General features: G+C 39.8%; 1 protein-coding gene across 3 annotated transcripts in view; it reads right to left on the bottom strand.

Annotated features, from left to right (window-relative positions):
* The window catches only part of rictor (rapamycin-insensitive companion of Tor), a 78718-nt gene that overhangs the window by 46006 nt on the left and 17250 nt on the right, over positions 1-15462 (bottom strand). For all 3 annotated transcript variants that reach the window (XM_053799533.2, XM_070103082.1, XM_070103083.1), the window contains exons 5-11: positions 14821-15052; positions 13167-13317; positions 10504-10688; positions 9766-9896; positions 9064-9344; positions 6961-7077; positions 5899-6081 (exon numbers count right to left, since the gene is read on the bottom strand). In XM_053799533.2, the coding sequence (XP_053655508.2) occupies positions 5899-6081; positions 6961-7077; positions 9064-9344; positions 9766-9896; positions 10504-10688; positions 13167-13317; positions 14821-15052 (1280 nt within the window). The remainder of the gene's footprint in view (positions 1-5898; positions 6082-6960; positions 7078-9063; positions 9345-9765; positions 9897-10503; positions 10689-13166; positions 13318-14820; positions 15053-15462) is intronic.

Here is a 15462-nt window from a genome sequence, read left to right as displayed (position 1 = left end):
GATTTGTCAGTTAAAAATAGGAGAGGAGAGTTATTAAATGGAGAGTTAGAGGTATTGGGAAGATGGAGGGAATATTTTGAGGAATTGTTAAATGTTGATGAAGATAGGGAAGCTGTGATTTCGTGTATAGGGCAAGGAGGAATAACATCTTGCAGGAGTGAGGAAGAGCCAGTTGTGAGTGTGGGGGAAGTTCGTGAGGCAGTAGGTAAAATGAAAGGGGGTAAGGCAGCCGGGATTGATGGGATAAAGATAGAAATGTTAAAAGCAGGTGGGGATATAGTTTTGGAGTGGTTGGTGCAATTATTTAATAAATGTATGGAAGAGGGTAAGGTACCTAGGGATTGGCAGAGAGCATGCATAGTTCCTTTGTATAAAGGCAAAGGGGATAAAAGAGAGTGCAAAAATTATAGGGGGATAAGTCTGTTGAGTGTACCTGGTAAAGTGTATGGTAGAGTTATAATTGAAAGAATTAAGAGTAAGACGGAGAATAGGATAGCAGATGAACAAGGAGGCTTTAGGAAAGGTAGGGGGTGTGTGGACCAGGTGTTTACAGTGAAACATATAAGTGAACAGTATTTAGATAAGGCTAAAGAGGTCTTTGTGGCATTTATGGATTTGGAAAAGGCGTATGACAGGGTGGATAGGGGGGCAATGTGGCAGATGTTGCAAGTGTATGGTGTAGGAGGTAGGTTACTGAAAGCAGTGAAGAGTTTTTACGAGGATAGTGAGGCTCAAGTTAGAGTATGTAGGAAAGAGGGAAATTTTTTCCCAGTAAAAGTAGGCCTTAGACAAGGATGTGTGATGTCACCGTGGTTGTTTAATATATTTATAGATGGGGTTGTAAGAGAAGTAAATGCGAGGGTCTTGGCAAGAGGCGTGGAGTTAAAAGATAAAGAATCACACACAAAGTGGGAGTTGTCACAGCTGCTCTTTGCTGATGACACTGTGCTCTTGGGAGATTCTGAAGAGAAGCTGCAGAGATTGGTGGATGAATTTGGTAGGGTGTGCAAAAGAAGAAAATTAAAGGTGAATACAGGAAAGAGTAAGGTTATGAGGATAACAAAAAGATTAGGGGATGAAAGATTGAATATCAGATTGGAGGGAGAGAGTATGGAGGAGGTGAACGTATTCAGATATTTGGGAGTGGACGTGTCAGCGGATGGGTCTATGAAAGATGAGGTGAATCATAGAATTGATGAGGGAAAAAGAGTGAGTGGTGCACTTAGGAGTCTGTGGAGACAAAGAACTTTGTCCTTGGAGGCAAAGAGGGGAATGTATGAGAGTATAGTTTTACCAACGCTCTTATATGGGTGTGAAGCGTGGGTGATGAATGTTGTAGCGAGAAGGCTGGAGGCAGTGGAGATGTCATGTCTGAGGGCAATGTGTGGTGTGAATATAATGCAGAGAATTCGTAGTTTGGAAGTTAGGAGGAGGTGCGGGATTACCAAAACTGTTGTCCAGAGGGCTGAGGAAGGGTTGTTGAGGTGGTTCGGACATGTAGAGAGAATGGAGCGAAACAGAATGACTTCAAGAGTGTATCAGTCTGTAGTGGAAGGAAGGCGGGGTAGGGGTCGGCCTAGGAAGGGTTGGAGGGAGGGGGTAAAGGAGGTTTTGTGTGCGAGGGGCTTGGACTTCCAGCAGGCATGCGTGAGCGTGTTTGATAGGAGTGAATGGAGACAAATGGTTTTTAATACTTGACGTGCTGTTGGAGTGTGAGCAAAGTAACATTTATGAAGGGATTCAGGGAAACCGGCAGGCCGGACTTGAGTCCTGGAGATGGGAAGTACAGTGCCTGCACTCTGAAGGAGGGGTGTTAATGTTGCAGTTTAAAAACTGTAGTGTAAAGCACCCTTCTGGCAAGACAGTGATGGAGTGAATGATGGTGAAAGTTTTTCTTTTTCGGGCCACCCTGCCTTGGTGGGAATCGGCCAGTGTGATAATAAAAAAAAAATAAATATATATATATATATATATTATATACATATATATATATATATATATATATATATATATATATATATATATATATATATATATATATATTTTTTTTTTTTTTTTTTTTTTTTTTTTTTTTTTTTTCAAGAAGTCGGCCGTCTCCCACCGAGGCAGGGTGACCCAAAAAAGAAAGAAAATCCCCAAAAAGAAAATACTTTCATCATCATTCAACACTTTCACCATACTCGCACATTATCACTGTTTTTGCAGAGGTGCTCAGAATACAACAGTCTAGAAGCATACACATATAAAGATACACAACATATCCCTCCAAACTGCCAATATCCCAAACCCCTCATTTAAAGTGCAGGCATTGTACTTCCCATTTCCAGGACTCAAGTCCGACTATATGAAAATAACCGGTTTCCCTGAATCCCTTCACTAAATATTACCCTGCTCACACTCCAACAGATCGTCAGGTCCCAAGTACCATTCGTCTCCATTCACTCCTATCTAACACGCTCACGCACGCTTGCTGGAAGTCCAAGCCCCTTGCCCACAAAACCTCCTTTACCCCCTCTCTCCAACCCTTTCGAGGACGACCCCTACCCCGCCTTCCTTCCCCTATAGATTTATATGCTTTCCATGTCATTCTACTTTGATCCATTCTCTCTAAATGACCAAACCACCTCAACAACCCCTCTTCTGCCCTCTGACTAATACTTTTATTAACTCCACACCTTCTCCTAATTTCCACACTCCGAATTTTCTGCATAATATTTACACCACACATTGCCCTTAAACAGGATAATTAATTAAACTAATTGTAAAGTTGACTTACCTTTTATCAGGTTTTTACAAAGTAGAAGTTATGCAAGGAGGAAGGAGTATATGGAGAGGAAAAGTGGTTAAGAGAGTGGTGAAGCAGTGTAAAAAGAGCACAAATGAGAGAGTGGGTGAGGTGTTATCAACAAATTTTGTTGAAAATAAGAAAAAGTTTTGGAGTGAGATTAATAAGTTGAGGAAGCCTAGGGAATGAATGGATTTGACAGTAGGAGAGGAGAGGTATCAGAAAGATGGAGAGAATATTTTGAGGAATTGTTAAATGTTAACAAATAGTATAGGGAAGCTATGATTTCGTGTATAGGGCAAAGGGAAATAACATCTTGTAGGAGTGAGGAGAAACGAGTTGTGAGTGTGGGGGAAGTTCGTGAGGCAGTAGGTAAAATGAAAGGGGGTAAGGTAGCTGGGATTGATGGGATAAAGATAGAAATGTTAAAAGCAGGTGGGGATATATTTCTGGAGTGGTTGGTGCTTTTATTTAATAAATGTATGGAAGAAGGTAAGGTACCTTAGCAATTGGCAGAAAGCATGCATAGTTCCTTTGTATAAAGGCAAAGCAGACAAAAAGAGTGAAAAAATTATAGGGGGAAGAAGTCTGTTGAGTATACCTGGTAAAGTGTATGGTAGAGTTATTACTGAAAGAATTAAGGTTAGACAGAGTAGGATAGCAGATGAACAAGGAGGCTTTAGGAAGGGTAGAAGGTGTGTAGACCAAGTGTTTACAGTGAAACATACAAGTGAACAGTATTTAGATAAGGGTAAAGAGGATTTTGTGGCATTTATGGATCTGGAAAAGGCATATGACAGGGTGGATAGGGGGGCAATGTGGCAGATGTTGTAAATGTATGGAATAGGAGATAGGTTATTGAAAGGGGTGAAAAGTTTTTACGAGGATAGCGAGGCTCAGGTTCGAGTATGTAGGAGAGAGGGAGATTATGTCACAGTAAAAGTAGGCCTTCAACAAAGCTGAGGGCAGTGGAGATGTCGTGTCTGAGGGCAATGTGTGGTGTGAATATAATGCAGAAAATTCGTAGTTTGGAAATTAGGAGGAGGAGCAGGATTATCAAAACTATTATCCTGAGGGCTGAGGAGGGGTTGTTGAGGTGGTTAGGACATGTCGAGAGGATGGAACAAAATAGAATGACTTCGAGAGTGTATAAATTTGTAGTGGAAGGCAGGCTGGGTAGAGGAAAGGTTGGAGGGAGGGGGTAGAGGAGGTTTTGTGTGTGAGGGGCTTGAACTTCCAGCAAGCATGTGAGGGTGTGTTAGATAAGAGCGAATAGAGACAAATGGTTTTTAGGACCTGACCTGCTGTTGGAGTGAGGGCAGGGTAATATTTATCAAGGGATTCAGGGAAACCAGCAGGCCGGACTTGAGTTTGTGTGCGAGGGGCTTGAACTTCCAGCAAGCATGTGAGTGTGTGTTAGATAAAAGCGAATAGAGACAAATGGTTTTTAGGACCTGACCTGCTGTTGGAGTATGAGAAGGGTAATATTTATCAAGGGATTCAGGAAAACCAGCAGGCTGGACTTGAGTCCTGGAGATGGGAGGTACAGTGCCTGCACTCAGAAGAAGGGGTGTTAATGTTGCAGTTTTATAACTGCAGTATAAGCATGCCTCTGACAAGACAGTGATGGAGTGATTGATGGTAAAAGTTTTTTTTCGAGCCACCCTATCCTGGTGGGAAACGTCCGATATGTTAATAAAAAAAAAAAGTTTTCTACACACTCTTAACTGGAAAATCACAAATTAACTCCTGTGCAACAATGGCCAATATTAAAATAGCAGTCAGATATATTGTAATGATGGGGAAATGCTGAAAAAGCTGTTCACAATACACCCAAGACCAAAATTAAAATATGCAGCCGTGTGGTGTTGCACCTATAAAATAATACAGATAAGCTAGAAAAATGTAGGTAGTAGGTTGGTAGACAGCAACCGCCCAGGGAGGTACTACCGTCCTGCCAAGTGAGTGTAAAACGGAAGCTTGTAATTGTTTTACGTGATGGTAGGATTGCTGGTGTCTTTTTTTTTCTGTCTCATACACATGCAAGATTTCAGGTACGTCTTGCTACTTCTACTTACACTTAGGTCACACTACACATACATGTACAAGCATATACATACACACCCCTCTGGGTTTTCTTCTATTTTCCTTCTAGTTCTTGTTCTTGTTTATTTCCTCTTACCTTCATGGGGAAGTGGAACAGAATTCTTCCTCCGTAAGCCATGCATGATGTAAGAGGCGACTAAAATGCCGGGAGCAAGGGGCTAGTAATCCCTTCTCCTGTATATATTGCTAAATGTAAAAGGAGAAACTTTCGTTTTTCCTTTTGGGCCACCCCGCCTCAGTGGGATACGGCCAGTGTGTTGAAAGAAGAAGCTAGAAAAAATCATGAGTTGTGGTATGGATGGGAGAGTAGTGGCAAGGGTAGCAGCGAGGGTAGCGGTGAAGGATAGTGACAAGAGTAGAGGGCAACTGGGTTTATGAATGAGTGTTATGGTGTGTGGGTAGGTGCATGACTGAGAAAGTGGTGTGAAAGGAAGAGCAGAAAAGTGAATAGGCACATGCCTGAGCCAGTGGAATGGGAGTGCTGTGGTGTGGGAGGGCCGTGGTGTGGGAGCACTGTGGTGTGGGAGGGCTGTGGTGTGGGAGGGCTGTGGTGTGGGAGTGCTGTGGGAGGGCCATGGTGTGGGAGGACCATAGTGTGGGAGTGCCATGGTGTGGAATTGCCATGGTGTGGGAGTGCTGTGGTGTGGGAATGTCATGGTGTGGGAATGCCGTGGTATGGGAGGGCTGTGGTGTGGGAGGGCTGTGGTGTGGGAGGGCTGTGGTGTGGGAGGGCCATGGTGTGGGAGGGCCATGGTGTGGGAGTGCTGTGGTGTGGGAGGGCTGTGGTGTAAGGACAGTGAATACTGCAGCTAGTGCTGTGGTAAGAAACACTGTGGTGAGATTAATACCCTTCAAGGCCCCTTCCTGGAAAGGTGTAACTTGGAGTGACCTCCTGTACAAGGTCACTTGGCCAGAGTCACATGATAACTTGTGGTAATGACCAGTGTATATTAAACTTTTGTGTTTTGATACTAGTATGTTAGCAGAGAGTGACTGCTGTCTCATACCTCAGATGCACCCAGAAGAAAGTCACAGAAGTGGAGCAGTCCTTGAGCAAACACCTGCGCAAGGTCGTGAGTGAGGTCTACATTAGCAAATAGTCCAGAACTTGGCTTGTAAAAGTGCAAAACTCGTCTCACAAAGAGTCTGTAGCTGCTGTCATCCAATCGTTGCAAGGAAGATGTAGGCCACTGCAACATTCAACACAGTCTTAACAAAACAAAAGGTTTTACAAAAGCAATATGATGATCAAGATACACATGCAGCATTTGGTATTTCTATGGTTGAAAAGGTTCACCTGAGTTGCAGCTTAATCAGTCTGCCTCACACACACAAGATCAGTAAATCAAGGTCGTCACAAATCTTCCCTAACTATGCTTTTAATTACAGGTGCTCCTCGACCTACGATGTGATTAAGTTCCGATGAACCCATCATATGTCGAAAATATCAAAAGTCGAATATGAATATGATTAATAAATAAGTAAATAAATAACTACTGTCACTGAATAAGTAAATAAGCAAATAATTACTGTAACTAAATAGCAGTATTGAAAAGTAAATGAACGAATACAAGTTATGGACTCGCTGCCTTCATGCTGGGTAATTATCTTAAGTTCCAACCATCGTAAAGTCAAAATATTAAAACTCGAACCATGATAAGCTGAGGAGCCCCTGTACACACAGTGCAGAAAAATTTACGTTTCCGTTAAGGAATTAGCCAAATAGCCTAGCATCCTGTTGATGCTAGGCTATTTGTGGTTAAAACTAATTAATCTTTTAGTTAGAAGCAGATATAAGAACAACTGTATTGGGTACAACTTTAAAGACAATAAAAGTCAAACCTGCAAAACTTATTTTGAAACTTGCTTTATTCTAAAATGTATAATTTTTAGCCAGTTCTTAAACGTTTCAATTATTTTTATTATAAAACCAAGTCTTAGAAATAAAAAACAAAATCTTTACAAAAAATAAAGTCTATGTCTAGTGAATGACTATATTTCCAGTATACAAGGCAATGTGATGGAAAATATAACATTCATACACTTACTATCTAGTAACAAACACTTACCCTGAGTACAGGAATAATGAGCTCCCACTTCCACAAGTGAGGGTCTCTTCCAAAGATTAACACTTCTGAGTCTTTCAGAGTTTGGTGGATCAACTCGTCGTGATCTTTACCCAGCCACTGCCAAGATAACAAAAGACTAAGATAATAACTTATGATACAACAAAGTGCAGATGCAAAACTCAAACCTTAATACAGGAGGCCCCCACATATATAGCACCTTCTTTTTGGTGTTCCACATTTTCCCTGGCTTCAAACTAAGCCATAGTTCATTTGTTCCACATGCCGGTGATTGTCATGGGTGGGTGGAACAATGGATCACTTGAAAGCCAACAAAAACGTGGAACAGGAAAAGAGGTGCTGTATGTGCAGGACCTCCTGTAACAAGTTTCCTGGGAATCCTTCCACGGATAACATCCTTACATTTTATCAGCACCTCAGATTGCAAAAACCATTTGCCGCTACTCACTCTAATTTAACATGCTCACACGAGTGCTGGATTCTCAACCCCTGACCTCTCAAAAACCTCATTACACTCCCATTCCCTCCCTTCCTAGGACATTTCCTATACAATCCTTCCAGTCACAACAGATTTACATACCCTTGTGCTAAGCTTATCTTGCAGTTTTTATATGACCGAGTCATTTCAATTTCTCTTCCATTAACCAAGTTATACTTTTTACACCACCACCACATCTTTTTTATCACTTATTATCTGCTAAATATTCACATTATTCAAAAGTACTGACTACTGTGATATAAAGCATTCATTTTTTTTTTTATCACTGACATTCTTCTTTCCAGCCACAGATTCCTCAACACTCCTCCTACATTCTTTCTTCACCTATTGTGCATTTCAACTCATCTTTCATGAACCCACCTACTAACACACACACTACCAAGCATCTAAACACATTTACTGTCTCCACTTCCAATCCAGCATGAAATTTTTCACAATATGACTTCAAACTCCCCTCACCCTGCTTTCTACTGCATTCATATTCAGCTTTATTCTGACACACCATTCTACGCTTCACTTCTCTGCATCTCACAAAATCATTGTATCATCAACAAAGAGTAACTGTATACCTACATAATGTATCCATTATATAACTGTGTAATGTATCTATTGTATATCTGTGTTAAGTATCTATTGTATACCTGTGTAATGAATCTATGATTAGTTCTGAGAATTTTTATACCCTTGTAGCCTGGTTTGAGGACAGTTAACTTCCATTTTACACAGAAAATCCACACACAGGATACCAAAACTCATGTTGACATTTCAGTCCAACTTGGACCATTAACTAATACCACAGGAATGAGTAGTTAATGGTCCAAGTCAGACTGATATGCCATCATAAGTTACAGTCTTCTACATGCGAGTTATTTGTGTATTGTTCCAGTCATGGTATTGTGCCTTTTTTATTCTATTTAACCCTTAAATGGTCCAAACGTATATATACGTTTTTTCAACATCTGAAAGTATGTAAAAAATGTAGATCTTTTTTGTTTTACATTTGAAAATGTGTAAAAAAAACTTTTATCTACATTTTTTTTTGTTATATTTGAAAAAATGTAAAAAAAAGTAGATCTACTTTTGTAGCACTACGAATTTGAACGTCGATCTGTTTGGACCGTTTACGGGTTAAAATCAGATTCATAATCTTTTAGCCTACACCTATCAAAGAGCAGTGTATAAAATAGTACAGTGGACCCCCGGTTTACGATCAGCTCCCAATGCGACCAATTATGTAAGTGTATTTATGTAAGTGCGTTTGTATGTGTATATTTGGGGGTCTGAAATGGACTAATCTAATTCACAATATTCCTTATGGGAACAAATTCGGTCAGTACTGGCACCTGAACATACTTCTGGAATGAAATAATATCGTAAACCGGGGGTCCACTGTACATTGTAACAAAACTGTAATTAGAGACAATGTTAAAAATGGATGCATATTTATATCACAAAAATCTATAATTACATAACATAACTGTAAGTAAGAGACAGACAACATTAAAGATGCATGCATGTTTATACCACAATCAGTATCACATACTCTTACACCTTTTCAATGAACAATTGAAGCATTATTTACCTACCTTGCTGAGTTTGGCATTTGACGACGAAGTGTAAACTTTAGGGATGCGTTCCTTTGCCTTTGGTGAACACTGAATAATGTGTGCTAAATACAGACTGGTAGAATTATTTTGAGAATTGAGTTTGGCCCGAGCCAACGTCAACAGCGCAGTGATGGCCTGTGTTGCTCGCATGCGATGAGTAGCATCTTGACCAGCCGCTCTCTCCAACAGGATAGGGAGCGAATGGGAAAGAGAACCACATTCACTAGGTAAGTTTTGGTTAGCTTGGTGGAGCAATTCGCCTGCAATAAACAAAATTTATCATCGTATGTTTCTCTAAAAATATTGTATATAAAAGTAATTGTTCATCAACAACTGTTCCTCCATTGTTCATCAACACAACTGTACAGTCGGTCCACTACTTACGGTGTACCAACTTGGGATGTTTCAGACTTACAATCAGGGCACAATGGAATAAATGAACAACTAATGAATGCTGATATGCAGTTATGATCACTGTAAGTACTCAAATTGCCTTCAATATATAAGATGTCTTAATGTTTCAATTTTGTTGTGTTTTTCCAAATAAATGAATTTATTCACTGACTGCCCATCAGAATTAAGTCCAATAATCTAAACCTGCAAACAAGGAACCCCAGGAATTTGGGAGAAAGACTACGTTTCACGAGGGAAGCAACTGCAGTTAAAAAGTTACAAATTTACCTAGTAAAATGGTTGTCCTGACCGACAAAGGAGCCGAGCTGGTAACAATGACCTCACACAAAGCAGGGAACAGATCCACACACATTAACGTGTAGAGTACCAGGGCTAAGTGGTTCTGGATGAGATTCGGTCTGGAAATTGAAGACAAAAATGAGATATAACATACAAGTCGTAAGTCACAAAATATATACATACACTGCTAATTGAAAATTTCGATTACCAAAAATATTCATGTAAACAAATCATCTGGGGATGGAAGCATAGAAATCTAAATACTATAATGGATATGTATTTACGGTACTGTACTGTATTTTGCCAGTACTGTACCATACTGTATTATGCAGTTCCTGCACTACAAGGAAGGGGTGATGATGTTACAGTTCAGAGGGCTTTCTGAACTGTGATATCAAGGAATGGATGATGATGTTAGAATACAGAGGGCCTTCTGAACTGTCATGTCAGCACACTTCTGGCAAGACAGCAATTGAATGAATGGTGGTGAAAATTTTTTCTTTTTTTTTTGTTTTGTTTTTTTATCACCCCACCTCAATGGGAAAGAAGAAACAAGAGTTTTTCCTCCTTGTACATTTAGTAATATATACAGGAGAAAGGGTTATTAGCCCCTTGCTCCTAGCATTTTAGCTGCCTTTTATGACACGCATGGCTGAAAGATATTTACGAATTCTTATGGGTTCGTCAGAATGTAACCCCATCATAAGTCAAGGAACACCTGTTCACCTAAATTTGGCAATATGAGGTAAGACTGCCCGAGACTCTGCTGCCACAAAACCTTCATGAAGGCGCCACATGTCTGTGTCTGATGCAGAGACAGATACATGCTCAGAGAGAGCATCTTCATAGTCACCGGTCCACTCCCCGAGAGGCACTCGGAACAACTCGTAAAGCAGCTCAATGATAGCTTTCTGGAAGAAAAAAAACACTGTTGTTGGTTAAGCATGTTATTGAACATTTGAGGGATAATGACTAATGTCCTAAACACATTTCAAATACTCAAAATTTTAATTTTCCATTGCTGTGTTTGACTTTATTGGGTAATCCTAGGCTAAATCTGCATAATTTACTACCGACACATGTCGAAAAAATAATATTATATACCTATTCGAAACTATTAAAGTTTTAAAAATTTTTTTTTTTTTTTTTTTTCAACAAGTCGGCCGTCTCCCACCGAGGCAGGGTGACCCAAAAAAAAGAAAGAAAATCCCCAAAAAGAAAATACTTTCATCATCATTCAACACTTTCACCACACTCGCACATTATCACTGTTTTTGCAGAGGTGCTCAGAATACAACAGTCTAGAAGCATACACATATAAAGATACACAACATATCCCTCCAAACTGCCAATATCCCAAACCCCTCCTTTAAAGTGCAGGCATTGTACTTCCCATTTCCAGGACTCAAGTCCGACTATATGAAAATAACCGGTTTCCCTGAATCCCTTCAATGTTATACCCATCATAATTACAGTATACCAAAGTGTCTACCTCATAGTTCCTACTACAGTTAAACACCCAATGAAGCAAGGTAATCTAAAATGGAAAGCAAAAGTTTTTTGTTTTACATTTAGTAATTTATAGAGAAGAGGTTACTAGCCACTTGTTCCTGGCATTTTAGCCGCCTCATACGACATGCATGGCTTACAGAGAAAAGATTCTTTTCCACTTCCCCCATGGAGAATAATGTATGTATCATGCCAAATTCAGCCTCTTAATATTGCTAAGCTGCAATTAACACATCCTTAAAAGACCCTGCTAAGCATAGGAGACTCTAGCCAAAGTCATAGTGAATTTTTTGTCCTCTGGCAGGATTGATTATCATCCTCCTTTTCATCTCATGGACATATAAGCTTTCAAATAAACTTCACAAATTCTACTTACATTCTAGATTCATTAACCTCTACTCTATAGTACATATAGTGTTTCTTAATTGGTCTCATTCCCATATTTCTTTTCCAAATTCAGAAACTTTGGTGTGAGATCAAGCCACCTTAGCACTGATCCACAGAACCATTAACACACACAATGGCAACAGTGAAGTAATGTAGAAGGAAAAAAAAGAATACAATCAAAGTAGTTTAATTTTTTTTTTTTTCAACAAGTCGGCCGTCTCCCACAAAGGCAGGGTGACCCAAAAAGAAAGAAAATCCCCAAAAAGAAAATACTTTCATCATCATTCAACACTTTCACCTCACTCACACATAATCACTGTTTTTGCAGAGGTGCCCAGGATACAACAGTTTAGAAGTATATACATGTACGTATAAAAACACACAATATATCCCTCCAAACTGCCAATATCTCAAACCCCTCCTTTAGAGTGCAGGCATTGTACTTCCCATTTCCAAGACTCAAGTCCGGTTATATAAAATAACCTGTTTCCCTGAATCCCTTCACTAAATATTACCCTGCTCACACTCCAACAGCTCGTCAGGTCCCAAATACCATTTGTCTCCATTCACTCCTATCGAACACGCTCACGCACGCTTGCTGGAAGTCCAAACCCCTCACCCACAACACCTCCTTTACCCCCTCCCTCCAACCTTTTCGAGGACAACCCCTACCCCGCCTTCCTTCCCCTACAGATTTATACGCTCTCCATGTCATTCTACTTTGATCCATTCTCTCTAAATGACCAAACCACCTCAACAAACCCTCTTCAGCCCTCTGACTAATACTTTTATTAACTCTACACCTTCTAATTTCCACACTCCGAATTTTCTGCATATTATTTACACCACACATTGCTCTTAAACAGGACACCTCCACTGCCTCCAACCGCCTCCTCGTTGCAGCATTTACAACCCAAGCTTCACACCCATATAAGAGTGTTGGTACTACTATACTTTCATACAGGCACAATAGGTTTAGTCTGCTTGAAATGTCCCAGCATAATAATGGCTTTCTTTGTACTTTTTTTTTTTTTGTCGGTCGTCTCCCACCTAGGCAGGGTGACCTTTCTAAAAGAAAGAAAATACCCAAAAAGAAAATACTTTCATCATCATTCAACACTTTCACCTCACTCACACATAATCACTGTTTTTGCAGAGGTGCTCAGAACACAACAGTTTAGAAGCATATACGTATAAAGATACACAACATATCCCTCCAAACTGCTAACAAATCAAAATTGTAATCACACGTTGTAAACATTCCAAAGACAGAAAATCTTTATCTTTATCATGACTGGAACACTACACAAATAACTACACACAGGAGAAAGAAGCTTATGACAATGTTTGAGTCTGATTGGACCATTAACTACACACAAACACCAGCCACTAGTCGATTATCGAAGTCAGACCAAAACATCATCATAAGCTTCTTTCTACTAAGTGGGTTATTTGTGTAGTGTTTTATATACAGAATGAAAGGTTAAACGTACCCTGGTATCCTCATGATTAGGATAGAGTAATGCCACAAGGGATCTAAGTGCTGCTGTGTTTGGCTGACAGAGTGCCACCAGCCCAGGCCATGACCTCAGGCACACTAACACAGCCATCTTCCCAGCCTGTGTACGCAGCTCACGCTCCTCACTAGAAAAGAAAAATTAATGAACATATAATAAATATCATGACCTCTTCTCTTGCATATATAGCTAAATGTAAAAAGAAGCATTTCTTCTTTTTCAAGTTACCCTGCCTCAATGGGAGACGGCTGGTGTTAAAAAAATAAATGCATATACATAAATAGGATGACTTGGGGTGTGTATAAATTTGCAGTGAAGGGGAGGAGGGGAAGAGGTCGTCCTAGAAAAGGATGAGGGAGGGGATAAAAGAGGTTTTGTGTGAGCGTGTTAGATAAGAGTGAATGGAGATGAATGGTTTTTGGGACCTGACGAGCTGTTGGAGTGTGAGCAGGGTAATATTTTGTGAAGGGATTCAGGGGAAACTGGTTAGCTAGACCTCAATCCTGAAGGTGGACAATACAACATCTACACTTTAAAGGAGGGGTTCAGGATACTGACTGTTTGGAGTGATATCTAAATGTTGTATCTGGGCACCTCTGCAAAGTGAGTGATTATGTGTGAATGATGGGGAGTGTGTTGGATGATGGTTAAAGTGTTTCTTTCTTTTTGGATCACCCTGCCTCAGTGGGAGACAGATGAAGTGTTGAAAAAAATATATATAACACTAAACACAAAAATCAATCTTACACTTTAATGCTCAAGTGCCTCAATTAAGACCATATATACAGTACTGTACATATATAAACAAATGCTGGTAAACATCTCTCACAGGGCACCCTCGACTATGCATTCCTGATTATGCAGGGGCATAATCAGGAATGGCAGAGCTGTTTTCGTGGAGTCGATGAGTTTACAATGGGTACAGGACTCACTGTAAACTCAAGGAGTGGTTTAGAATCATGTCATTATAATTTCATGAGTAATTCATAAAGACTTTGAAGGAGATACACTTGTTAAACACTTGTATGTTTGGTCACAGTGGTGGCCCAAGCTAACCTTCCTGGTGTATACAGAAATACACATGGTTGAAGCAGGCATAGTACAGTGGATAACACACTGACCTGCTAGTTGCAAGACCAGGAAGGTGTTTACAATCATTAAAATTTTCTAAGTCAAAAAGTTAGTCTGTCATCACCATATTACTTTGATTGTAATATGTTACAAATTTTAAATCTTCTTGCCCTTCCATTTCCTTTTTGACACAATTATATGCACTGTAAGGATTATTTGATACAGTATATAATTTGTTTTTCAAAATATGAGTCTATAACTTTATTATTTGTTAAAATCAGCAGTATAAATTTGGAAATTACTGAACTTTATTCCTTTTCAATAAAAAAACTGCAAGAATACTGTTCGTGTCTTCTTATTAATCCATCTACACTCTGCACCTTTTAAATACAATACACTTTTTTTTTATTTTCAGTAAAGGGTGAGGAGCCCCTGGCAATGTGCGTGGGCATAGGGCCTGTGTAGGCTGCCTGTGACCCTACATGCATGTACATAATATTCACATAATGGCCACCTCATTTAACAACATATTCAACCTTCATACTTCTATTCAGCATACCTTTTGCTATAATATTCAAGATCATAGCTCGTGTGTTTGTAATGGAAATCAGAGAACGGTGCAAGGATCTGGTGCAGCTGAGAGCAATGTGATCGCCAGGTGGGGGTGTTGAGCAGGTAGAGTATGGCACCCATAAGAGCTTCATTAATCCGCGGCATTGCACAGTCCAGGACGTTGTGCAGCAACACACCGACCCCACCACACTCCACAAACACAGCGGTGTTTAGCACAGCTTAAAAAAAAAAAAAAAGTCGAGCTGTTAGCAGTCTGATAAATTAGCAATACACAGTCATTACACAACATTTGTCTAACAACACTGTATAGCATGCCAGTCATGTTCTTTGTTTGCTGTGAATATTTTGAAGACTTAAGTGTATTTTCTGGCATATAAGGCACATGAACATTACGAGTATTACAACTATACATGTACATTACTATAATGAACTGGATGTCCATTTATAAAACACCACTTGCCAGTAACACAAAGCTCACCTTTGGCCCTGACCTTGAGCACATAAGGTGCAGGCTGATTTTCCAAGACTTTTATTGGGAAAAAAGCGCACCGTATATGCCTGAAAATACAGTACTTTATATTTTTCTGTTTCTCTTATCAACATTTATGTTGCACATGTTACTTCTTAA

Source organism: Cherax quadricarinatus, chromosome 84 (genome assembly GCF_038502225.1).
Source record: "Cherax quadricarinatus isolate ZL_2023a chromosome 84, ASM3850222v1, whole genome shotgun sequence".
In the NCBI taxonomy this organism is placed as follows: Eukaryota; Metazoa; Arthropoda; class Malacostraca; order Decapoda; family Parastacidae; genus Cherax; species Cherax quadricarinatus.
Note: the sequence above shows the minus strand (reverse complement) of the source record. Positions and strands in the feature narration are given on the sequence as shown.